The sequence below is a fragment of the Anopheles stephensi genome, chromosome 3 (genome assembly GCF_013141755.1).
Source record: "Anopheles stephensi strain Indian chromosome 3, UCI_ANSTEP_V1.0, whole genome shotgun sequence".
NCBI classification, from domain to species: Eukaryota; Metazoa; Arthropoda; class Insecta; order Diptera; family Culicidae; genus Anopheles; species Anopheles stephensi.
In genome coordinates, this window is record NC_050203.1 from 82234435 (window position 1) to 82259602 (window position 25168).

The window sequence follows — 25168 nt, forward strand, 5'->3', positions numbered from 1 at the left end:
TTTTTTTTGGTTCAATTAATCCTTGAATTTTATAATTAACACGAGAATAAAATAATTTGTTTTGTTATTTTTAACCGTTCAATCATATTACATTTATTCTATTGTTTTTTCGATAATTTAAACCGTGATTAAATAAGAGCTCTTCCATATTTTCTTCACACAACATATTAGATTAATTTTAACCTCTTCCCACCATGTTTTGTCGGAACATTTAAATTTCCATTCATTGCAGACATCTTGCTCATCGCCACGCCACCCGTCCACCCACAACACGCCACGCTGCAAATGATAAACGACGGCCATGCGTCACCGATTTGATCGATCGGCGAAGGCGTCACTTTGTCGTTAATCTTTTCCACTTGCCGGCCCAGGACCGTTTTCATTCACAGTCAAGATGCGGCAAGTTGCTTCGCGTCGCAAAACAAAAAGTGAAGCAAATTCCAGGCTGGCTTAACGCTGAAGGGCAGAAACCATTAAACGCCAACCCTTCGGCTGCGTGTCATCGACCTCTTCGTCGGTTCGGTTTTCGGTGCTTTTTCCCCGCTCGTGCCCTTCCTTATCTGGCGTTCAGTTTCATCAGCTTTTCACTGCGTAGCCATTGCGTATGAGGTGTTGCTTTTTCGAGTGCGCTTACACATGACCCACTTTTAATTTTGCTACAGTTTCTTTTAAGAAAATAGGAAGAAAGAAAGCTCACGAAATTCCGATCCAATTCCGGCTTGGAAGGTAAAAAATATCATAACCGAGGGGAGAGAAGTAACGGAACATCAGAAAAAATGGTTAACCTTTTAAAACAACACTTTTTATGATACTGTTTACACAGATAATTAACCAAGACAACCCTGTCCTTCAGCGGACACAAACGGAACCAACAAAAAACACTTCAACACAGACTTACAAATAGCAAAAACTAACACTAACAGTGAGTGAAAAAACAAAGCACAAGGTAAAAAAAACATGGAAATAAACCCACAGACCCACTAACCACTAATCGGCAAGGGAATTATCTTCACGTCTGATGTCTTCGTCTCCGGACGAACACCTTCAATTGCATCTTTCTATTTTTCTTCGGTTTCTTCTTTCTTCTCCTCACCTCCCCACTCCCCCTTATCCACCGCCCACAGTTTCATAGCGGTCTGTAGTAATTTCACTTTTCTTTCAATTTCTGGTTTCCATCCAACCCTCTCAGCAGTCTTCCACCAAGACGTTACCGTTTGCCCCTTTGGTGGAAAGTGTTTCCGATCCCCACTGTTTACCACGCATGGCTGTGGTGTGTATGCCTGTGTGCTTGTGTGTGACCGAAAGGGGGTAGCTCACTGCCACTCACGGCCTCTTAAACGAAAGTCAAGTGCCCGTGGCAGGCAAACACCACCAGGCCCGACAGTTTTGTCGGGTGTGACACGTTTGATGAAATGATCTCGGTGCACTTGCGAGCAGGAGGTCGTGTGTCGGGTCTGGCTCGTATCATCAATTTGCCCTTCGTCACTCGGATTGGTGGGCGGAAAAATGGAGACAGAAAAGTGTGAAAAACATGATCCAGCAAGGCATATCAAAGGTTGCGCGAGAGTGGTGTATGTGTGATGCCCTTTTTCCTTGATCAATTTTAATCGAAAGAAAGATTTCAGACGACGACGAAGGGACGTATATGTATGGTTGTGATGCATTTTAGATAAACATAATGTTTATAGTGCTGTAAACATTAGACCTTTTTTTTGTTTAATCATGAAGTACGGTCTGTTGGCATTGCTTATACTAATATGTTATATTTATGAAAAAAAAAAACAATTTATTGTAAGGTATGCTTGAAAACTATATATCAAATTATATTCTCGTATCAGCTGGACGAATACTGATATTACTCAGTTCATCCTCTTGCTCGTCTTGAATGCTCGTATTACTCAACTCATCGTCTTGAAACTCAGTTATCGTCTCAGAAATTTATCTTGAAAACTACAGAACGGTTGGGACAATGAATTGGCAGACAACGGCGCTTGACCGTGAAAGTTATAGAGGAGTGTTGCAGCTGGCCAAAGCAGTATTTTAAAATTGTTGAAAACGTGATGATTTTTAAATAATTTTAATTATGTTGCTTGAAATTGTTCCTCTCTAAGAGATTTTCTTGAAACGCTTCTATTGCTTTCGAGTGCAGCGCCTTTATGTCTTATACGGCCAAACTATAAACTACCGATCATTCATTCGTGTACCAGCGCCATCTATGAATGAGATTTGAAAAGTCGACGAAATAATTTCTTTCAAAAACAGATCAACATTTCAAATAAAAGGAAAATCCGGCTTATATCAATAATAATTAATGAAGGATAAACGAAACTGACTTAATAAACGACTTCAGCAATAAATAAATAAGATAAATCATAATTCGTTTTACTCTACCGCTCTCTTAGACAGCTCAGAGATGGATCTGTCGTCCGTAGCCCCTTCGTGCGGGAAAACAATTAATCAATTTTCCATATGATATGGAACAAAAAAGAACGGCATACGATATCGTTTTATAATTTTATTCCATAACAGTGTAAGCGTTTAATAATGATAATAAAATAATATTCATAATCATACGATAATAATAAAAAATACAAATATGTACGTATGTATAAGCCTGCATATCGGGAGAAGCATACATAAAACAACACTAACAAAGAAATCATAATCGTATAGTTTTACTCATTCCGTACCTGTAGCTTCAACGCTTGTAGATTTAAAAAACGCTAGTTCATTCTGTTTATTACCTGTACATAAGTTGAGTATTTTAATCTCATTTCATTCCGCTTGAGTCTTGAAAAAAATAAACCGAATGTGTAAAATGAAATTTAAAATCAAACTAATAAAACGAACCTAAACGAGATAACACTTTAGCACTTTTACAGACACAAACATACCAAAACTACACCACGTTTTTACACAACAACCAACGACCGTAAAACATCGATAGCCCGATAAGCGGCGGGGCTTAGTGTACATAAAAAGGCGTACCCCGCTTACATCAAACCGCTGATAAATATCTAACATCTAAAGCTTGTACAACGTGTCCACCGGCAGACAGGATCTCGAGACGCACGGACCATCCCGAATGGAAGAGAGCGCAAGGATCAAAGGATGTGAACGAATACCAACAAAGTTTGTTGATAACCGTTTCCACCGTTATGATGTGTCATGGTGCGTGAAGAGAGTGGATTTTGCCTCGGACGCAAGATCGCTCTCAAGAAAACACACCTCATCGATACCTTTCTCGAATCTGCCTGCCCTTTCTTCCTTTCCCATTCTCATGTTCCTTCCCGGAGTTTGTCTCGTTCCTTCCAAAGGTCTGCCCTGTCGATCGCATTATAATTAATTTGTACATCGTCCTATTTGAAATGAGCGGTACGCGCCTTCTAAAGCCTCGGAGGTTGAACTGTGGGGCGTCATCGTCCTTAGACGTGCTGATCGATACCGGTATTGGGAGCGTCCTCCAGCTTACGCCACACCACATTACACATCTCCCGCACCAGTGCCTTCTCGCCGTCGTCCAGCTGATCCGGTGGCGTGTTGCCGATTCGTTCTCGTTCTAGCTGTTCGCGTACCTCCAGTACCTGCAGCGCTCGGACAACTGCTTCGGGCCGCCCGGATATTGGATCGTTGGAGGAAGAAGTTGTCACCTGCACCTGTCCCCCTCCTCCTCCTCCATTGGTGGTTGCCGCTGTCGTTGTTGTGCTATTGTTGAGAACCACTGCTCGTTCCTCCTCCAACTGTCGTATCCTAGTTTCGAGGGCTCGAACGTATTGAAGCGTCTGATCGCTTAGAGTCGATCGCATATTAAGGTCCTAAAGAAGAAAAGGCGAAAGAAACCTTAGAATGTCTTCGGATATTCAAAAAACAGGGGACTTCCAACTCACCATTCCGTTTCGTCCAAACTGTCCAATGTTGTGGAGGTTCTCGTCCGCATTCGTGCTGGAACTGCTACCGTCACCGTCATCTCGAAGGGGAACGGCATTCGCCGAAGAGTTACCACAGCTAGAGCACACGACCGCCGTACGGCCACCTGTGTTGTTCCGCTCCTCGTCCAGATAGAGACACAGCTCTTTCAACTCCAAATTGTCACGGATCAGCTCCTGCTGCTTGTCATCCAGCTGTCTCAGTTTTGTCTGTGACGAAAATAAGACACAAGTCAGTATCTCCCAGATATTTAGTGAACTTCTTGGTGGCAGCCATCTCCAACATACCTGATAAGCGGAGACCTCCTGCCGCATAACGCTCGCCGTGTACCGGCCAAACCGTTGCCACTCCCTCGCCAGCTTACGTCCCTTCTGTCGATCATCGTCCAGGAAGCAGCAAAGATCGCGCAGCTCCTGATTGTCATCACTTAACCGCTGATTAGCCTCTTTCAGTGCTCGCAGTTCGGCCAGCAGATTCTATTTATTTTAGAAAACGGAAGAGACGACAGTGGTATGAATAAACAATTAACTTCGTAAATAGATTTGGCTTCTTTCTTTGCCCTCCAATTTCGCATCAGACATAAAGACGCTCCTCCACGGAAACGGTGGACTTAACCTACTTCAACGAAGGGAGACAATAAGTAAACACACATAAACGCTTCTGTCGTTCGTACACAAAGTATAGACGGCGAGCGCCAGTTGAGCTACATTTAACGGGCAACAGCTTAGGCTCATCCGGTCTGCGGACCCAACGAAATCTTCCCAATCTAACCCAATGCGTCACGTTTGCGTGATGATGATACGCAAACGTTCATCACTGCTGGCGAAATGGGGCCTCCCTTCGCGCGAAAGAATGCAATGCCGTGTCGTGTCGTGAAAGAGTCACGTACGGTGAGACTAATTTACATTTCATTCTGTACCCTGCCAGCACGACCTCGGTAATGTCTGATACACCCTGTACGGCTAGCGGCAACTCAAAGCAGAGTCTCCCTTTTTTCTTCCTGCTTTTTGGGGTGATAATGATGGAATCTCTCTCGCATTTTTTTAATGCACACTTACGGCGCGGTTCATCTTCTCCTGCGGTGGGCTAGCTTTCCCAACTATCCGAGTCGCATACCACCACAGTGGCGATAAAACCAACCCCATGAGGGCTATGTTTTTTTGGGAAAGTACTGAGACATTACGGGAACGACACACGATACGATCACAAAAAAACGCTTGGAACCGGTGGCGTGTAAGTGGTCATGATCGTGGGCATCTTCTTGAAGGCGCGCATCATGATCCATCATTCTTGCCGACCAAATCCAGATACCGCGAGGCTCACATACAGAGAGATGGGGATGGAAAATCGTGTGCTTTCCAATTAGGAAAATTTGCCTCCCCGCAAGTAACGCAAACACATGGCGTAGGATGAGAAGTCGAGGAACTTTACCGGGAGGAAAAACTTCCTCACATACACACACACATACGAAAATGTATGTGTGTGTGTGTGTGGTTCGGAGATTGTCGGCAAGCAAAGGTGTGCTTTCTTCCGATTTTCGCCTCCAGGCCGGGAAGAAGATCCGAATTCCCGGCACATGCAGATTCCGCCGCGCCGGCCGATCATTTTCTGGCTGTTGACCTTTCTCTTTCTCTCTCTGTCTGGAGTGGGAGGAATATGATGTTTGATCGGGGTCGGAAAGGTACAATATGGAAAAAAGTGGGAAGAAATATGGTAGACCCGGACGGCGGCGCGAACGAATAATACCGCAGTTTTGTTGGAGAGAAATTCGTTGAGTGAAAGAATGTTTTGTTGAGAGAAAGCGAAGGAGATCATTCCTGTTCGAGAGGACGAATAAGTACGGTGATATTATGAAAATTGAGTATAATTTTGCTATTTTATTGAGTGAACAAAAGTCTCCTAATTCATAATTTGAGGATCTTCAAACAAATTCATCCATAAAATGCCCTGACAATTATCATCCCAAAGAGAAGTAAAATTCGATTCGATCTCCGGATGTACGGTGCGTAAGACCAAACACTTACCGACATGCTATGGGAGCCCTCTAGATTTCTAAGTGTTAAACGTTGATCAACCAATAAGCTTCCCGATTCCAACAAGACTAGCCCAATGATATAATCATTACTCAGCATCAGAAATTGTCTCAGATTTGTGTACAAAGCATGCGTATAATTAAATGTAAGTAAAATATCACAAAAACAAACAACATAAAAGTACAGTATCCAGTACTAAAACTGCGCTATAAAACTTAAGCTTCCCCCTTGAAAAACAAACTCAACCCCAATAAGCATCCTTCTTTATGATAATTTCCTTTTCTAACTACGTGATAAAACCGACATCCATCCTTGACAAACTTTACCCAATCTCTGTCATCGTCGTAAAGTTATGCCTCTCTTAATTTCCCAATTAAAAAGCGGTACTAAACTGCTAATGATCGAGCCGAAGAAAATAATCAACCACAACGGTCGCTAACAAATCGCTTACACGCTTTAGCAACGACCCTCACGTTGGGAAGGCGTCTTAAATAATGCACAACATGTGTACATGGCCAACCGAACCGTATAAAATCGGAACCGAAACCCGCTGAACCGAAGCTCCGAACCCCGAAATGCAGCTTAAGCGGTGAGGTCTGTTAGTTTGTTGGTTATTAAATGACCCTGATAAATTAACTATCTAACGTCGCTTTTTGTAGTTGGTTGAACACACACACACCTGTCCAGATTCAGCCTCTCTACTGGTTATGAAGATAAACATTCTGTGGATTTTATAATTAGATTATAAATTAAAACCTTGAAGATTTCTAACTCTCATACCTCCTGCATGACAAACTCTACCGATCAGATGAAAGAAATAATTCCGTTTTGCAAATGTCTCCATCTCCGACAAGCTCATAATTACCCAAATAACACATTCGATCGGCAGTTCCCACACTACGATTAAGTGAGAGAAAAACAGGCAACCACTCTCCGAGTCAGCCGAGCTGGGAAAAATGTGATCCAATTCTTCGGATTGTTCTTCGGCTTCTTCTGCCCATCAACATAAGCGAACCCAATCCGATCCGACTAACACATATCACAGCCAAGGCCCGGGGAATGGCAAGAATGAGTGGAATTAATTTTTGCGCAAAGCTCAACCAACCACTCATCGCGCCTCAATACGGCGCGGCATCCAATGGTCTTGCGTTTCATTCAACATTCACCTGCAACGGGCGCAGTGGCTCCGGCAATCAGGTTTTCAGTGCTCGCGAATGGGCGCGAGTAATTTCCGCGCCAAGGAATCCCTGTGCACGGGCACGGCAAAACGAGGATTGGCTTGAAACAGTCGGTCCGAATTAAAATCGAGGCAAAAGTGCAGCAATAATTTTCGCTCGCCGGTCGGGAATTTCGCTTTAATTACCCTACACTCCCAATCGGTTGGACGCCTGCAGGAGGGAGAGCCAAGGGGTCGAGAGTCTACACACAACGGGATAGAGACGGGGTGAGGCAAAGCAGATCGATCGCGAGGTGCGATTTATGAAACGGTAAATAAAATGTTACTTCCTTTCGTGGTTGGGCAACAAGATGCAAACAACTGTAGAACGAGCCCTGCCTGCGAATGGGGAAGTTCGGTACCGTTTTCCACACCGTGCGGGAAAAAGCAGCAGGAAGTAACAAATTTATCTCAACCTTTTTTCTCCCCCGTCCCAAGAATCAATGCTAGGTCCGTATGCCTACTTCGCTGATGTTTTGTTCTCTCGTTGCAACTTTAACTACGATCGACATAAATGAAGAAAACCCCTTCCAAAGTCAACAAGCAGTCATGAGATTTCTTCTGATCCGCTTACTTTTGTATAATTTTTTTTCGAGTTCGATTTGCTACTTTCTTGCTTTGTTAGCGGGTTTTTTGTGTAGCCGAGCCCTTGTATGCCATCACATCTTCTTTAGAAAGGGAACCCGTAAGTGATTGAATTAAATTGCTTTTCGCTGTTCGAGCAACCCAGCGGCAGTGGCCAGCAGTGACTTTCCATTACCATTGGATGCATTTCTGTGTCTTTCCTTCGGAGGGAAATGTGTTGAAAAAAGTGGCTTCTAATGTCATGAAGAAAGCGATACAGTGGTGGATGAAAGTAGAGAGCTTATTTGAGAGAATCGATTTAAAAATGTAATTAAAAACTAAATGCAATTTAAAGGCTGCTTTATTAAGTTCTAATCATTCTTTTTAAACAATATCGCTGTCTTCTTAGCAATACGGCCAGGCCGTCCTTCATGAAAAAAATATGGCTGTCCTGTCATAATAATGACACCGAACAACCTATCAACAAATAGCTAATAGAGACTGACGGACGACATTGCTCAATAGCATACAGTGTACAGTGTCTATTATTGCTACAGCACCTAATTAGAAAATTAGAAAATTAATATTCAGAAACTTTTTTATCCGAACTTGAGTTAAACTTATGTTTAGTACATTATTTTTTTCAAATTCTGCAATTCATTTCAGAGCAAGTAGCCTAATATCTAATAAAATCTTTTTAAGTCCAAATCTATTTAAAAAACACAAATAAATCATGCTTAGAAGATATTAATACACAAAAAAAAACAAATTAATTTGTGTTTGTGTAAAAAAGGGAGCGGTCCGGTGACCGATGCGATAACGGCGCCGGTCTTCATACGGCAGGACCGGGGCTCAAATCCCATCCAGAACGCCTCCCCGTACGCAGAGCTGACTACTTTGCAAGGGGTAAAATTAAGTCACATAAAGCCAGAAATGGCAGGCCGAGATCTCTCGAGGTTGAAGTGCCAAAGAAGAAGAAGAAGTAAAAAAATGTTTTCACAAAGACTTTTTTACGTTTTGGGCATTTCGTACGGTGATCAAATAAATAATGTTTATCTTTAAATACAAATTTTATGCATTGAATAATTGAATGATTTTGAAGAAATGCCTTAAATATTTCCAATCTGAGAATAAAATTTACATTAAAATGCAATATTTACAATTGCATTGATGACCACCACTGTACGACTCAATCAATCCACGATCAACCACGGGTCGGAAGGAAAAAAAGGTAAATCTTTTCGCTAGCGCTAAGTTTGCCATGCTGCTGCTGCACCCCGTTTTTTTTTTTATTCCTCCTATTTCTACTTTGCATTACGCCAAGGAATCCAATTTTCTCGCCACTCACCATACCGAAGCACAGATGGGGATAGAAAAATCCACTCACATCTCCCCGTACACCCGGTAGGTCAGCGCACAATCCTCACCGAGCCGAACAGAATGCGCTGCATCAATTGAAATTAATTTCATTGCCCCCGTGTTGGTGCTGTATTTGTTCAAGCCTTGGTTTGGAGCCTTCCCCCCCCCCCCCCCCATCTCGATCATAAGCTCTCTTGCTTGGGGCACACTTTCCGCAGCTAAATGCCAGAAATAATACCGCCGCACACAACGGTTGTCACGATTAGTGCGTTGGGTAACTGGCGACGGGGGCCAGCACGCAGCCAGCTAATGATCGAGTTCACACTTTGCCGGCAGAAATGTTACAAACCCCACCCATCATCATTATCCAAACCGCCTGAACGGAAAGCCACCCACCCAAAAACCCTGCTCAGACATTAGAGCCAAACGGGCCAAGCATTTATGAGCGATTTATTGAGCGATTGTAAATTATAATTCGTTAATTGTTGGCACCTTAGCACGAGTCGATCGGGCCGAGCTGATCGTTCGGCGTTCTTTGTGCGGGAGTTCCTGTACCGCACGGCTCCCAGCGGCCGACTGTGCGACGTTCCGCGTTCTTTAGGTCAACAGCAACACCCATCAACCCACCAACAATAAAGCAAACCACCGAAAAAAACAGACACAAGAAAAAGGTGAAAAGTGTTTTCGATTTACTGCTGCTAATGTTCCACTTGCGCCAAGTAAACATAAAATACGGCGGCCGTACGACCACGATCGTCTAACTGTTTCGTAGGGCTGTTTTCGTTCTTTTCCCTCCAAAACGGCATTCTCTTTGGCCGGTTCAGTTTTTTTCCCCATGTTTGATTACCATCTCCCGTGAGCCCCGTTTGTGGGTTTGTGCTTTCATTTCTCACTCTTTCATTTCCCGCTTCAATCAATCACTCGCCGTCGTGTCATAGCTTTTTTTTCGCCCTTCAACTTTACAAAGCCCTTTTCCTGCTATTTATTCTAGCCTTTATTTCCCTTTTCCCTAGACTCAGTTTTTCTTCAGGCAAGCGCTTGTGTCTCATCTTGCATATGATGTCTGAAAAAGGAGGACAAAACAACACACACACGGCACAGTAAACACAAGTGTTTAGAAATTTTTATTAAACGAAATCGCCTGGAATGCTACGTGTGGAGCGCATACGCCGGGAGCACCAGGCACGTGACACAGGCACCGAGCGAGACAGGGCAAATAAACAAACGCCGTAACCTATTTTCACTGGACTCCGGACCCTGTCAGCAGCCGGATGGTCAAGTTTTGTTTACCACGCGGTCGACATCCTCGCGGGAGATCCCGCGACGTCTACATGTGACTACGTTACAACCGAAACCGTTCACAATTTCTTCGCTCGTAACAGCTGCTCCGGTCAAAATGACTTTTCACACCTCGTTTCCCGCTTGCTCTCCGTCGGTCGGAACCATATGGCCTAGGCTTGTGCGTGGTCTCAATTATCGTGTATCATCGTGTAAACATCCCGAAGAGAGAGGATCGCCTCTCGCCGGAGGAACATCGAGACACTTTGAGCCTTTTGAGGAGCTAGAAAATTGACATGTTTATCGAAGATCTGGAATCCGATCAGAATATCTCAACACGGTGGCAACATCAAACGTATCGGTCTCGCTTGATAGGGGCGTGTGTTCCTTTTTCTTTTTCCTTGCTCGCATCGGCCCGTGCTGCATCTTCCCAGCGTTCGAAGATGAGTGGTTGAACGGTTGGAATTGATGATTATCTTTTGCTCGCTCGGATTACAGCACGCGGGTCCAAAGGGATGCCCAGGAACTGGACTTTCTTCGTCCAAAGTGGCGAGCGAAACGGTACAGGCTCGCAGCCGAGTATCATCACGCTACGAGTGTCGAAATTGGGTCATTAGTTTGATTGTACATTCTATTTATGGCTGCTTTATTTATCCTAGCCAGAGTATTTTCTTGACCGGTTTCACTGAGCACGAGTGTCTTGCTGGTGCGTAATGTACACAGATGAGATGTGTCGTAATTGTTCGACATGGGTTCTGGGTCGGACCAAGAAAAAAATGTGATGAAAATCGCGTCTTCTTGATGTGCTTTAGAGCATGGACACTTCTGAGATTGGGACCAGAGACCTGTTGCAGCAATCAGCAATCATCAGATACGGAATGAAGACATCTCGTGACACTCACCAACATGTCTCAATCAACTATCCACCCTCGGGAACTCTACTCGCGGTGGGTTCTTTCCCGTTAATGAATCTCTCAAAAGATTGATTTTCTCTAACGAATCTCTTCCATCCGCCCGCCCGCAAGAGAATAATCGCAGCCCAATCTTATAAACATATCATCCACGCCGCTTAATAACATCCTGCCGCGTTGGTGATCCTGCTTAAAGAGAAACTCCACCTCCACCTCCAATACCGTAGCGAATTCCAATATCCACAACACCCTACCGCTTGACCCACTTCACAGCACGCGGGATGGCTTCTGGTTAGGTGTGTGCGTGTGTGTGCGCCAAAGGTAACCACTGATTAGCTCTCCAAAACCCGTCATAAACACCACCCAACCGGTGGTGTCCTCCATCATGAAGATGAAGAGATTAAAAGTCGTCCAACGGTGTCCACCGCACACCAAGACGCACACTCATACTCGCCAGAAACCTGATGCCTCCCATCATCAGCAGCATCATCATCCGTGACCGATTCCGAGCGCTGGAATCCAGTTTGCCTTTGTTTCTCAGGCGAATCAATCAGCGGGTTTTTCGCTGCGGTGTTGCGGTCTCATAAATCCGATCGAACTCTCCACCCGGTAGCCACCCGGTGCGCTTCCGGAAGTACCCACACGACCCCTTCTGGCTGCATCAAGACCCCGTTTTGCAGTTGGTCCGATGGTGTCAGTTAATTAAGTGTACGAGCGTGTAGAGGCCGAGGAAGTTGGCTTCTAATAACGAATGCGTCCGGTTGAAGGCCGCCGGCACTTGGCAGCGTCCGGCTTCGGGCACCGACTGGAATGCCACACTCCCAGCGTTCTGTCTTCCTTGTGGACACACACACACACGAGCATGCATGGAGTGAACGGTTACACATGTTTTGCAGCGCCCTGCACACACTGGTTTCTTCGTTCGAACCCTTTGGACTTTGGCTGGCTTTTGTCGCTTCAGTCTCTTACCCAGCTCCAGCTTCTTCTTACCTCACCGTGGGACGTGAAGCGTTTGGGTCGTGGGAACTGAAATTTGAAGACGTCCAGCAGACGCAGCATCGCTCAGCGCTGTACACGCCAGTTTGGTGAGCCGAGCTTCCCAATATTCGAACTCATGTTGCATGCTCATCCATTTCGTGCCACCAACATTGTCCGATGTGTGAAGAAGCATTATTCCCTCTTTCTCTACACAGCCCGGACCTTTGTGGACACATGTGGGTCATTTTTAAAAAGTGATCTTCTTTGCTTATCCAAACCCCGATTTGTCAGTTGCCCATGCTCACCACCCATTAATCATGTTTTTCTTTGCCGAACGTTCAAAGAGCTCGGGACAATTTGTTATACTTACGGAGCTGGCTCTAATGCCTTTGGAGCGAGAGAAGAAAAAAAGTACGATGGCCAAGGATTAAAACAAATTCAACAAAGTCACCGGATAATGATGATAAAAGGGTACCAACACATCAGCAACTTCACAGAGGAGGTTCAACTTTGTAGCGTGATCCGCGCTGTTCCGAAAACTTGTTTGGAAGTGAAGTCGTCACTTGCTTTAATGAGACCGTCCTGTCATTACGGTGAACCCCGAGCGAGCATTTCAACGCCTTTCAAACAGTCTTCCACATTTGAATGCCTCCCTCACCAGTTCGCTCGCCCGCTCGCACTGCGCCTTCATTGAATAATGGACACTAATAATGATGATGAGTTTGATGATGGTAATCATCTCCAACGAGTCCAAAACTGTAACCGTTTAAGCCGGCATTGGTGGGGTTTTCCATTTTCGCAACTTCGCATGCATGGGTGTGCAATTTCACCGTTGTAGCTAAGATAAATGGTTCCCAAAAGCTTCATTTTCCCGAGAGTCGTCCAAGAGACGGAACCGCAAACCAATTATCGATTCCGGATCGGAAGTGAACGCCACGCACTGATCATCTCTTCCGGACAAGCAGCAACGCAAGCAGGAAAGCACTTCGGAGATCACTTAATCAATCTTCTCCCCATGTTCGGAACGTGTAGAAGCTAAGGCCCTTTACAAATGCGCTCCATTTGACGTTTGACGTTAAGCCGGAATTGCACAACCAACCAACGCTCCCAAGGAGCACAAATTATTATTTACCAACGAGTAGAGTGTTCGGCCCTAACAATGAACACATTGTTGAAGTTGGAGTTTTGATTGGCGCTGGCAGCAGTGCAACACCGGACCGTGGTAAATATTGGCCCCTCATCTCAATACGCTGACACCGAGCGAGAGAGCCTTCAGCTGTCCAGAAGCACAAAATGAGCACAGTGTGTGCGGAGAGCAAGCAAAAAAAAACAACAACAAGATCGATCGAACAGGCTCTAACTGACCCTGACGCTGTTGGCCGACTATGTATGTTGCCCACGATCGATCATCATCTGCCAGGGTGCCTGTTCCATGTTCCACGGAATGCGAACAGGCCGCGCAAGCAGCAAGAATGCTTCACCTGTCCCGGACGAATGCGAAAGACACCTGTGGTGCCGGTGAAGCAGGTCACCGATATTTCGACGTCTCGTTCCGGGCAAACCTGTTGCGAACGGCGCGAATCGGTGAAGTTCGCAAAGTTCGTCTGCTCATAAAAAGTTTATTGAACCAAACGTCAGCTCCGTTTCTGTTTTCTGTGCTTCAAACTGCACACTTTATGACCGATTTCTCACTTTCTTTACGTAACATTACGCTCCGACGAAACTCCAAAGTCCCGTGTTAACGCACCGGTTGTTTGTACAATTTTACAGCACGCGTTACAGGCTCGCTTAACAATAAGTGATTTGCTCTACCGTCTAATGACCAAGCCCGAACGGAGAGGGTCATAAATACGTCACTAATAAAATTACTCCCTGCTCGTTTACCCGAGTTACTGACAAGCGAAATGACATCCATAAAGCGATCCACTTCCAAGCGCTCAACTCAATTTCGCAAGTCGCCTTCGGGGAAGCGACGGTGATCGTAAAATCTTTCGCCCGTCTTCACATCGCGCTGCACGGGGGCAATTGCACACCGGCATCGACCCGTCGAGCTTCAAGTGAGTATGTAATTATTGGCGGTAATTTTTATGTCCGTCCTGGTGGCGGATAACCCTAGCCTGGCAACCCTACGAAACCTTTGCAATTTCGTACTCATAAATTAATCGTTGCGAGAGTGGAAACCACTTTCCATTTCTTCCTCACTAGAGGGCGCTGGGAATAAGTTCTTGGGAGAAAACGAGCTCCCCCAAGAAACGGGGAGAAAGAACGATAAAAGCTGTCTAGATATGATGTTCCTTGAAGCATGTCGGATTCTCATGCTGATGACGTGATTTGAATACATTTGTAATAATTGCGGGAGCCAAGGGTTCACTTTCCCTTTGGCAAGATGTTCTACTGAGCTCCGGAGCTGGGTAGTTGAAGTGGTATAATTATAAAGCCTGTTCCTCTATTATACTCGCCGCCGACGAGATCTCGTTCTAGATTGTACAAAACCCCATTTTGCAATTGCACTGTACCACACCTACATTCTTCCTCTTTTATTTGCAATATGGCGACCTCATTCCTCACTGCAGACATTGCACTTTCACCGCGTGTACAGAGCTGTGAGCCTTGAAAAAAGGCGGCAAACCCACCCAGAACGCCTCCAAACTCTCCAGAACCGAGCGGGAAACTTCCCACAGCGCGCGGTGGGCTGGACACCGAACCCGAACCCAACCGGACCAACAGTTTTCGGTCGGTTGCGTCCAGCCGACACGGTTCGGCGGTTTTTTTGGGCGATGGGAATGATCTGATGAATGAATTATGTTTTGTTTATGCCGTGGCTTCCCAGCCGAAGCACCAAAGCGAAGTGGGTGAAATGTCACGCAAATGTGCATAATGCATGCAACACACCGATCGTAAATTGATCCTCACACACGTCCGGCGCTCGAGACGAGGAGGCGTGCTTTCAGTTCGCAGAACCAGTGGTGTGCCCCTTTGGTGCGAATTTGGCTCTCTCCCTTCGGGTTTCCTGTTTTTGCTTTCATAACTTCAACCGACCGATCGAGTGAACTGGAATGTATCTCGCTCTCTCTATGATGATAGCTTTGACGACGACGACGACGGCGACTGGTTCTTGAACGCAATCTCGACGCCCAACCCTCGCACGCGCCTAGTATTTGCGTTGGTTGGATGGCGAGTGTGTGTGTGTTTAAGGTTTGGTTCGTTAGGGCTTTACGACATGACTCACCCTGTACCCAATCATGCGTGCCTCAGTGCTGGATGAAGCAGCAAGCCAACGCTAACAGCAAGCTAATCAACAGCCTCATGATCAATCCTTCAATCCCAACAGACCCAACTCAATCATCCACCGTACAAGCTGTGGATGTGATTATTGTCGTCAAATAGAAGCAAACGCAAACGCGCACCAGAATCACACACACACACACACACACGCACACAGATCAACGGCATAAATTCGGCAACTAGAGATTCCGTGGGCGATCGTTACACTTACTGCGCTGATTAACGATCCGTGCTTGCGTTGCTGGAGAGATGAGGGAATGGAACTAGAATACAAAGCAAAAAAGCAGGGAGTGTGCCTGTGTTCTCTATCCACGGAGCAGATAGATTATGAAATGATCTCTATTCCGTTTTACGCTACACAGCTATGGTGTGCTGGAAATGGGTGGCGTGGGCGTTTAATTCGATTTCCTGTTCATAAATTGATTGGACGAGTAATAAACAGTCGCTTAACGGAGACAGGGTTGCTGACACTATCGGATGAGGGCACTTATGAAACATGGGGCACATTAAAGTTGGACTAGTTTAAAGAGACTAGGCTTTTCATCATGTTTGTATCAAACGTTGGAAACTCAAACTATTCTAAGAGTAAGTCTCAACGTCGCTTACAAGAGTGATCTGATATGCAAAAGCGTTCAATCTTTAAATTCAGACAGGCATAGTTATGGCGAGATCTGGTTGATCTATCTGTTTGACTATATTGGTATGGCAAGATTAGTAATCTGTTACTAATTTTGGTATCATCTACTCCGGATGCAAGAACTTGGAAGAACTAAACTTGACTCCAGCAAGTACAAGGCTATGTGGAAGCTGTATTCGCCTAACGACCTCTTAGGTCATGTCTGCCATTTCTGGCTTACTAGACTTATTGATACCACATAGTTGGATAGTCAGTCCTCACTATGGAAGGACGGCCTTAGATGGGATTTGAACCCCGGTCCAGCCGTATGAAGACTAGCTACTCACTCATATTCTCTCTATCTTAATATAAGTCTATCGTAAATATTAGTCTAATCAGTAGTTTGTTGAACCAACAAACTGCTATTTAATCCCTCCCGTCTAAACATACCTTAAATTACTTTCGAAATATTCGTGCGAAACAAAATCCAAACCCCAAACAGACAAACGCTGCTAAATGCTGTGCAAAAGCTGTGCGTGTTACACCCAATTTTCATTCAAATTGCCGTACAGACAGACAAGCAAACAAAAAATACGCTCTCCCCGACATGCTAATTTATGCCTGCCCATGCTAAATCTCATCATCCCAAGTACGGTTCTTTTTAGTTTTTTGCTCCACTATCACACAAGTACGCCACACCGATTTCGTTGCCCATTTTTCGACCCATCGTGTTTTATGTGCGTGGGACACTTCAGTTCCCAGCATTGTACGCACTCGCTCGCTTCGCAACAATGGTACGGCCAGCTACAACCGCACTTACCATACCATCGGTATCGTTTATTTTACGCCACCCGTTAAAATGACGAAATTGCTGCAGCAACACGGCAGCATGCGTAAACAATGTTTTTATTTGCGTATGGCGTGATTTGCCGTCACAAAAAAGGCTCGCACGGGCTGAGAAACGAAACAAACGGAGCAAACGACAAAACGACAAAAAAAGGCTACCCAGCCCAACCAAGAGTTTGCAATTGCATGTTGTGTTAATGTAATTAAAGATGTTGTTGTTATGACTTTTTCTTAGTTTATTTTCGCTACCCACAACACGTCTGACATAAGCGTTTGTACGGTTCAAGACGGGGTTTCTTGTTTATTTATTTTTTAATGTACTCGTTCTGTATTTTGGGTAAAAATCACATACAACCAGCGCTAGCAACAGAAACGAATAATGGTAATTTTCTGCCAAACAAACCTCACACCACATTCCACGAAAGCAAAACCACACTCGCGACACACCAGCGACACAATTCACCTCACACACACCTAAGCTCCAATTTGGCCATGTGAATGTGTGATTCGAGGTGATCTTTCAACCACCCTTTAGGGGGGCAAAAAGCAACACAGGCCCCTCACTCCGGTGCGTCATAATTTTGGTCATTATGCTCGGTCAAACCCGTCCCTCGGTCAACCGACGACGACGACGACGACCAACAAAAATTAAGATAATGCTCAGATTTATCGAGGCTGCCGGCATCCGTTTCCCCACCATTCTGCCGGAGGCTCTCTTCTTGAACACATTTTTTCGAAAGGAACCATTCAGCGAGAAGAAAAAAAAACCCCAAACGACGTCCGAAAAATTCCCATCCCACCGAACCGAGTGTGGCGCGCTGCGAAGGCAATCATTAGACTAACCGGGTTTGCGGCGCACCGAAAATTTCGTTTTTCCGCAAATGCTAATAAACGGGGTGCGAAGTGGAATGTGTGGTGACGGACGGCAGCACCGATTTCGGTAGATGTGGAAACACTGACAAAACTCAACTCGACAGAAGAGAAGCACAGCAGCAGCACAACTGCTTAATCTCGCTAGCAAAGTTCGAAGTTTTTAATCATGGGAATGAGCATGAGAAGCACGGACAGGGCATGCATGAGCATGCAATCCGATCCGAAACCTGTCGGGTTGTTGCTGATGAAGCTGACCATGAGGTTGGCTTAAGCCAAAACTGGTGGAAACATACACACGCAAACGAAAAAGGAAAAGGGAAGCCTTACAGTCAGTCAGATGCAATTAGACGGTGATGGGAAGTTGAGATGCCACCGAAACGAGTAATTGAAATTTCATTAAAGGCTTCCAGGCACTGACCACCGGTTAACACTTGCACGGAAAGCGAGCGATATAAAGAAGCCGAAAAACGGCCGGCAGAAAACAGATGGAGCTGCGTAGACTGATTTCGGAACGAAAGACTTCAACGCAAGCGACGAACCCCTTCTTACTGGGGAATAGTGTTTGAAGTTCTTTTTTTTTTTATCGGTATTTCTGCTCAGCTACAAGAGCCAGAATCGGAACCATATATACGTCATAAACAACAGACTGTACCGTCCACCTTTTTTTATGATGTACACACCGGCAGCAGATGAACAACGGAAAGCATTTAAATTGAAGCGCACCCAGCTGGTTCCGGTCACGGGTACACGCGACCACGCTTCCAGCAGTGGAGAATTTTCATCGGTTCATTCTTCGGTGCAAGATGTTCCCGGTTCCACAAGAAGCGAGCTACGGAAGCGCCCGGAAGTAATATGTTTTTCCTGTTCGTTTATGCACATACGACGGGGTGAGTTTGCGTTTATTGCCTGTCGCTTTCATTATTAGCAGCCCAAAACGCAGGGAAACAGAGATAAATTGAGCCAGATTAAGGGCTACAACAACAGCGTACTCTCACTTTTTTTTGCGCTCCGTGTGTGTGTGTGTCGAAGCACAATAGCCATTCCCGGCCCAGCTTTTTTTAGAATGGCCTGTTGCTTCAATGGAGCTACGAGCTTTTTGTTTATTTTTATAAACCACACTTCGTGGTCGGGGCAAGTTTTATTACTTACTCCCTAACTTCCGGTGACCGGTTTTTCCATCATTTTTATTATTGAATGAACGGTGTGTTTCAGTGATTTAAAGATAATTTTAGGGAAGGGCCTTTATTTGCCTCCCGAGTGGACAAAGCGCCCGTGTGAATTGGCACAACGGTAGCATAATGGGTTTTCTTCTATGACCAAGCGCCATCTGGTAGTTATCAGGAGCAATTCAGATGATTTAAAAGACATTATAAATTATTTTAGATAACATTTCCCCAAACGCTTTCTCACTTTTGTGTTTAAAATTACTTTTAGAAGATAAGAAAATTTACTCAACTGTTTGCTTCGTAATCCTTGAGAGAGCATCTATCACTATATATTTTTCTATTCCTCTAAAAACTTCTCGCTTTACCCACCCCATCGCAGCATAATGTAATGCCGAATGAAATTAACCTAACGGAGCATTATGATTGAACCCTTCCATCGAAACATCCCGCACGAATAAGAATGTCGGTAAGTACCGGGCAGGGCAGTATGCGCCCCAAAGCACCCGAATCCGCAAGCCAAAAAGCAATCAGCAACAACAAAAACCAAAACAACAAGAAATTATCGCTCTCTCTCTCTCTCTCTCTCTCTCTCCCTCCCTCTCACACACACACTTACATACACATCATGAAACGCAAATGCAGCTACAGATGCCGTGCGCAGTGTAGTGCGCAGCTACAAAGTTGAATCATTTGTTTTTATTGCTCCGGCCGGGGCGCGATCGCCCGCCTGCTGGAATGCCACGTATCGATGCGAGCCGGCCAACAGGTGAAAAGCCCCAGGAAGAAGCCGGGTGAAGGGAGGCGAGAAAGGAAGAAATGCGAAGGAGCTGATTAAGGGTAATTTTTTTCGACTTAATGAAATAATCGTGCAAATGCCAGTCAGCCCAAGCCCGACCATAAGAGCGATACTTCTTAAAAGAAGCGAGAAAGCGATGACCTTTTCTTTGGCTGGAAATGGGCAGAAAAGGGCTTTTCTCATGTTTATGTCACCTGGTTGGAGTGTTTCCAATTTTGCGTATCATTATCAAATCCCAATCAGAAGCCACTTCGTAGTGCAACATTGTAAAAATACATCACTGAGTTACGAAATTTCTCTTGACAGGGGCTTCCCTTAACTCTTCAAGACCATTCGGCCATTGTTTGTTGGAGAAACTTGGTCCTGATCAACTCTACGCCTCTACAAGAAATAATAGCATGCCGGAACAATTTCTGCTACCAGTAGACCAACCCTTTTTGATTGTAATCCATTTTACCGTTTTGCGATTTGCGGTCTTGTTGAGGCCCTCTCCTTCAAGCTCCTCGTCTAATCGTATCTTCCGAAAGCAAAACTCATTCATCATAATCAAGCTTCTATGCGACCGAAGGGACAGCAACATTGTTGTCGCTGCTGGCGAAAGTCTACGAGGTGGGCTCCCTCGTTGGCTCCGAACAATGGGAGCAAACCCCATGGAACCTCTTTCACCCCTAATGGACATGACTAACACTCGCCAAACCATCCGTATCGAATTGACAAATTGCTCTCGCAAACGAAGTCGTACATTCAAAACATGGGATGACTCTCCAAACCAGGTGACAACAGGCAACAGAGATTGCGCGCCCTAGACGATCGTGTTGCAAGATAACTTTCCTTTTTTTAAATGCCTGTGTGGCAGTTGTAGTTGTATCCGAACTGGGTGGATCTTTAAAACGAGTTGGTCTACCACCTCTCCGTACGTCCCACTGCGAAGTGCTACACAGGTAAAAGTCACCTTCCCAAAACTTCCAGGGAAATCGCATCAAATAGATACAGCGGGATGTTAAAAAAGTAAACAACAAACGGGGACATTTTTCGGGTGAAATTTTATCACTGATAAACAGCGATCCAACACACAGGAAACAACTTTCGAACCAGTTACCAGCTACAGCAACGCACCGACATCCCTCGAGGCGCCCTCTCGAGGCGTCCAGCAAAAAATAAACAGGGAGTTTCCGAATATGAGGACCGAGAGCACCGAGACCGAGAGAGGCTGGAAAAGGTCAAAAACTTTCTCCTTCGTTTGGATTCGGTTTTGGAAGGTGGATTGGATGCTGCCCACCATTGCAAAAACAGGTTTCCCCATGCACGAGGAATCTCTTGCATCCGCTCGGAAGGAAAGTTCGCCTCCGTCGGAGATACCTTAAGCTATTCCGGATTCAACCTGTCTCCCCGGATCTGTCGGCCAACTCACCTGAAAGTGTCGATTCTGCTCCAGTGCCGAGATGCGTCCACCACCGCCTCCGCCCCCACCACCGCTCGAGGAGGTCGGGGTAGAGGAGGTTTCCGATTCCGCTTTCCGGACAAACTTCAACATCTCCTGATTCTGCTGCTGTGCTGATTGCTGCTGTGACTGGGACGGATGTTGGAGTGTGTGAACCGGATGAGACTGCTGCTGCTGCTGGTGCTGCTGCTGCTGATGATGGACACCGTTCGCAGTTGGCAGGTGTGATGGTTGCGGAGGCTTTAGATGGCCCTGTCCGCTAGAGTTCGTTCCGTTCGTACCGTTGCTACTCGCGGGTTGACTACTTTGATGCACTATTGCGGTCGTTTGATGGATATGACCGGCTGATGGGCCGTTCGGTACGGTGGCAGGTTGTTGCGTTGAGTTCACAGACGCTTTCGCGTGGGCTAAGTGAGCCTGCAAAGATCTTGTCGAGCTTGTCGTCTGATCTTCGGACGAGGACTCCGAGCTGAGCCGGGCGTGCGGTGCCGGTGGGAGATGATGAAGAGTTTGGATTTGCTGCTGCTGCTGTTGTTGCTGCTGTTGAAGTTGAGTCTGTTGACTAACGGCCGGTGGGCCACCGTTCACCAGTGGAGGTAGATTCGAGAAGCGGATGTGCTGCCGGGGTGCTAGTAGCCGGGACGGATTTGGAGGTCGCTTTAGATTCTCCCCAACGTATCCCTTCGTGCCGTTGTACGCTAGGCCACCGTTTTGTGCGCCACCTTCCGGACGTTGGTAAGCCGCCTTAAGATGGCCGTTAGTATATCCGTTCTTGAGGATACCGCCCGGTGGATGTGGAGGTGGTTGATAGCGAGGTGGAATATGACTTCCTGGCGCCTGCCCCGGAACCCCTGTTCCGGTTGCAGTTTGCTGAGGAATTCCACTGGCCACGGTCAGTCCACCGGAAGGCTTCACGAGTCCTCCACCATTGAGAGCGGACGTGAACACACCGCCTCCCGGATGATGGCCGACTCCGTTCGATAGTGAGGTGGTAACCACCGACTGGTGTTGCTGTTGTTGTTGCTGTTGCTGCTGCTGCTGTAGATGGTGCTGAGCTTGCTTTAGCTTATGCTTCTGCAACTGCTGCTGAAGATGGTGCTGTTGTAGCTGGTGATGGTGCTGTTGCTGTTGCTGCTGTAACTGCTGCTGGTGCTGCTGTTGGGTGTGCGGTTGTGATTGTTTGCCTGTCAGACCTATTATATTTCCAGATAGCTTCAGGTTGCTAGTATTCGTTGTCATGACGACGGGAAAAGGAACGTGTGGGCTGCTGGCAAGAAAATGTTGATTTGATGGGTTGTGCGTCACAACGGCTCTATGCTGCCTGTCCTGTTAATGGTTCTTGCCGGGATCCCGGATCGTCTTCGTGATAGTTACACCTGAAACACTCTTCACCACTATATCTCGGTTGTGCGTTTCCACTTCCAGGAAATCCCGCAGACTTCCTTTGCTGACTAATATTCTCGTTAAAAATAGACCACTTCAGACAGTAGCGATAACAACGCTCTTCTCTCTCTCTCACACACACACACACGCTATCTATTCAGCTCAAGAATGCTGAATAACGCGATCATTTACCGCTTATCTTCAGACACAAATTTCCGATAAAACCACTTCACCGTCTAGGCAGACGCTCAGGAACACGCACTCTTATTTCTTCCCCAAACTAGCGGCCACACTCACAAAAAAACACGAGCTCTTGAAACCAATTTTTCCACTTTATGCCGGGGCACTATCACGTCTCGCTTCTTTCCCGGCCGAGGGCTTTCACAATCACTCTCAAACACTTTCTATAGCTCTAAGCGGTTTCCACAACACTAAGATATCACACCGTTGCGCTGCTACCGACGCTCGACACACGACACACGGGACCTTTACCTTCAGCGACCACACCATCGGAACACACGCAGCAGTAGCAGCAGCATCGATGACCAGCATCACCATCCTTCGCACCGAACATTGTCATCAGGGCAGGTCCGCTAGTCCGACGGCAGGAAAATCAGGCGACCAGCTACAGCTCTTCCTTATCATCGAAAGCTTTCGGAGCTAGCCTATCGGTACGGTTAGTATGGTGCGGTTCTACAGACAGAAAACAACTTTACCGCCGACCAAGAGCCAGATAAACGAACGCGCTCTATCTTCCGGAGCACAAAGCACAAACCTACACGGGGCCCCAGTGAACTCCACCACCACCGTACGGGGACCGGGAGGTCCTTCCTGGACGCGATTCTTTACAACGGCGCACCGTGTTTGCGGTGGTCCGTCTGCGACGATCGTTTGTCGATCACTGACTCTTCGTGAGACCACCGTGGTGTGGTTGCCGACGCAACAAGCGAGAGATCCTCGTGGCGTTTCGCGAACACCGAACGACCGTTGGCAGGCAACGCAGGAGAAGCCTAAATTTTTCAAAAACAAAAATGGAAGACAGAAAGAAAGCAAGAGAACGGGTTAGTATGGAGGTGAGTTTGGGCATGTAGAGCCGGCCGGCCGGCTGCCTGGCTAGCTGGCTGGCCGGGCATCAGTGTGTTGACTGTGAATGTCCAATCCACCTGCAGCGATCGGATTCACAGTTGGCGGAGATGTTGAGGAAGAGGACATCAGTACGATCATGTTTCAATTCAATGTCGAGTTTCTCCTTTGCGGACGCACATTCGCTCGCGCGTACATTCCACCAACTAGCGATAACTCCACAATCTCAATATCAAAATGGAAGAACCGAACCTCGGGAGAGCGTGCGCGCCCTCCCGAAAGCGGTAACACGACCACTTCAAAAACAAGTTCGTTACGATTTAAACTGAATCGAAAGTACCCTCGGCAAGCCTCAGCGTAACGCCTCCCGTCCCGAAACAACTTTGCCCCGGACCCGCGGCGAAAAATGTGTCCAGGATTCGAGGCCCCGGGGAGATATCAAAATTTTAACGAACACAAAACACACTCACACTGACGCACGCACGCATGCAGAGTGCGCGCGCGAGCGCTGGAAACCGCGTCCAATGGTATGCGGCAACATAACCGGCATTCGGCAACCGCGACTATGCTGCTCATGTGGCGAACGGGATGGTCTCAACAAGTCTTCGCTATCTCCCACCCCCCGGGGGGAGCAGAGCAGACCGGGAATTGGGGAGAGGGGAAGACACTTCATTCGGGAACCGGTCTTGGCGCGCTTTATAAGACGTGAAGACCTATACAAGAGCAAGAACGAAAGCAGGTTCCCTTACGTTTCTCCCCCACTAACGCTACCTTCCGTCTGGCAGCATCCTCCTCCAAGGCTCGCCGACATCGATGACGACAAGCTCACAAACACACCGTACTGTTGTACTTTAAAATGCTACAAACGTGGCGACGTCCGGCGAGCCCTTCAGGAAAACACACACAAGAAGAAGGGCTTGCAAATTTTTTGCCCAGCACGCCCGAGAGCCTCCCAAGTTTGTTGTGGTTTTCGCGAAAATGCCGTGCTTTGTATGGGGTCGCGAACACTAACACACACCAACGTCTTCAGCTTCACGCTCGCTCTCTCTCTCTCTCGCTTACGACCGTTTTCGTGAGGCTCCCCAACATAATTCGTTTGGAGCAGCGCCGTGCTTCACGATCTCACCCCGAACAGATCTTCAACGGATCGTCCGCCGTCTTGAACCGATGTCCAAAGGAGCGTGCGAAGCAGCAAGCGAAACAAAAAAATCACACATACACACACACAGCACGCTTGCCAACATAAACCTGAACCTGACCAAATGCGACCAAAAAGGTGGTTCCTTCGCATCCGCGGGTGAATGTGGTATGTGGCGCAGCTATGTTGACGGCACAGCCGTCTTCCCGATTTGTTACCCAGCTTCCCCGTCCGGATTTCCTGACCCTACAACACGATGCTTTCGTAACGACGGC

General features: G+C 46.5%; 1 protein-coding gene across 1 annotated transcript in view; it reads right to left on the reverse strand.

The window, feature by feature from the left end:
* Nucleotides 1-2500: 2500 nt before the first annotated feature.
* The window catches only part of LOC118513654 (mediator of RNA polymerase II transcription subunit 15), a 43179-nt gene continuing 20511 nt past the window's right edge, over nt 2501-25168 (reverse strand). Inside the window, exons 2-5 of the mRNA XM_036059739.1 lie at nt 21260-23682; nt 4215-4403; nt 3888-4136; nt 2501-3815 (exon numbers count right to left, since the gene is read on the reverse strand). Coding sequence (XP_035915632.1) covers nt 3426-3815; nt 3888-4136; nt 4215-4403; nt 21260-22528 — 2097 coding nt within the window. The 5' untranslated portion in view covers nt 22529-23682 and the 3' untranslated portion in view covers nt 2501-3425. The remainder of the gene's footprint in view (nt 3816-3887; nt 4137-4214; nt 4404-21259; nt 23683-25168) is intronic.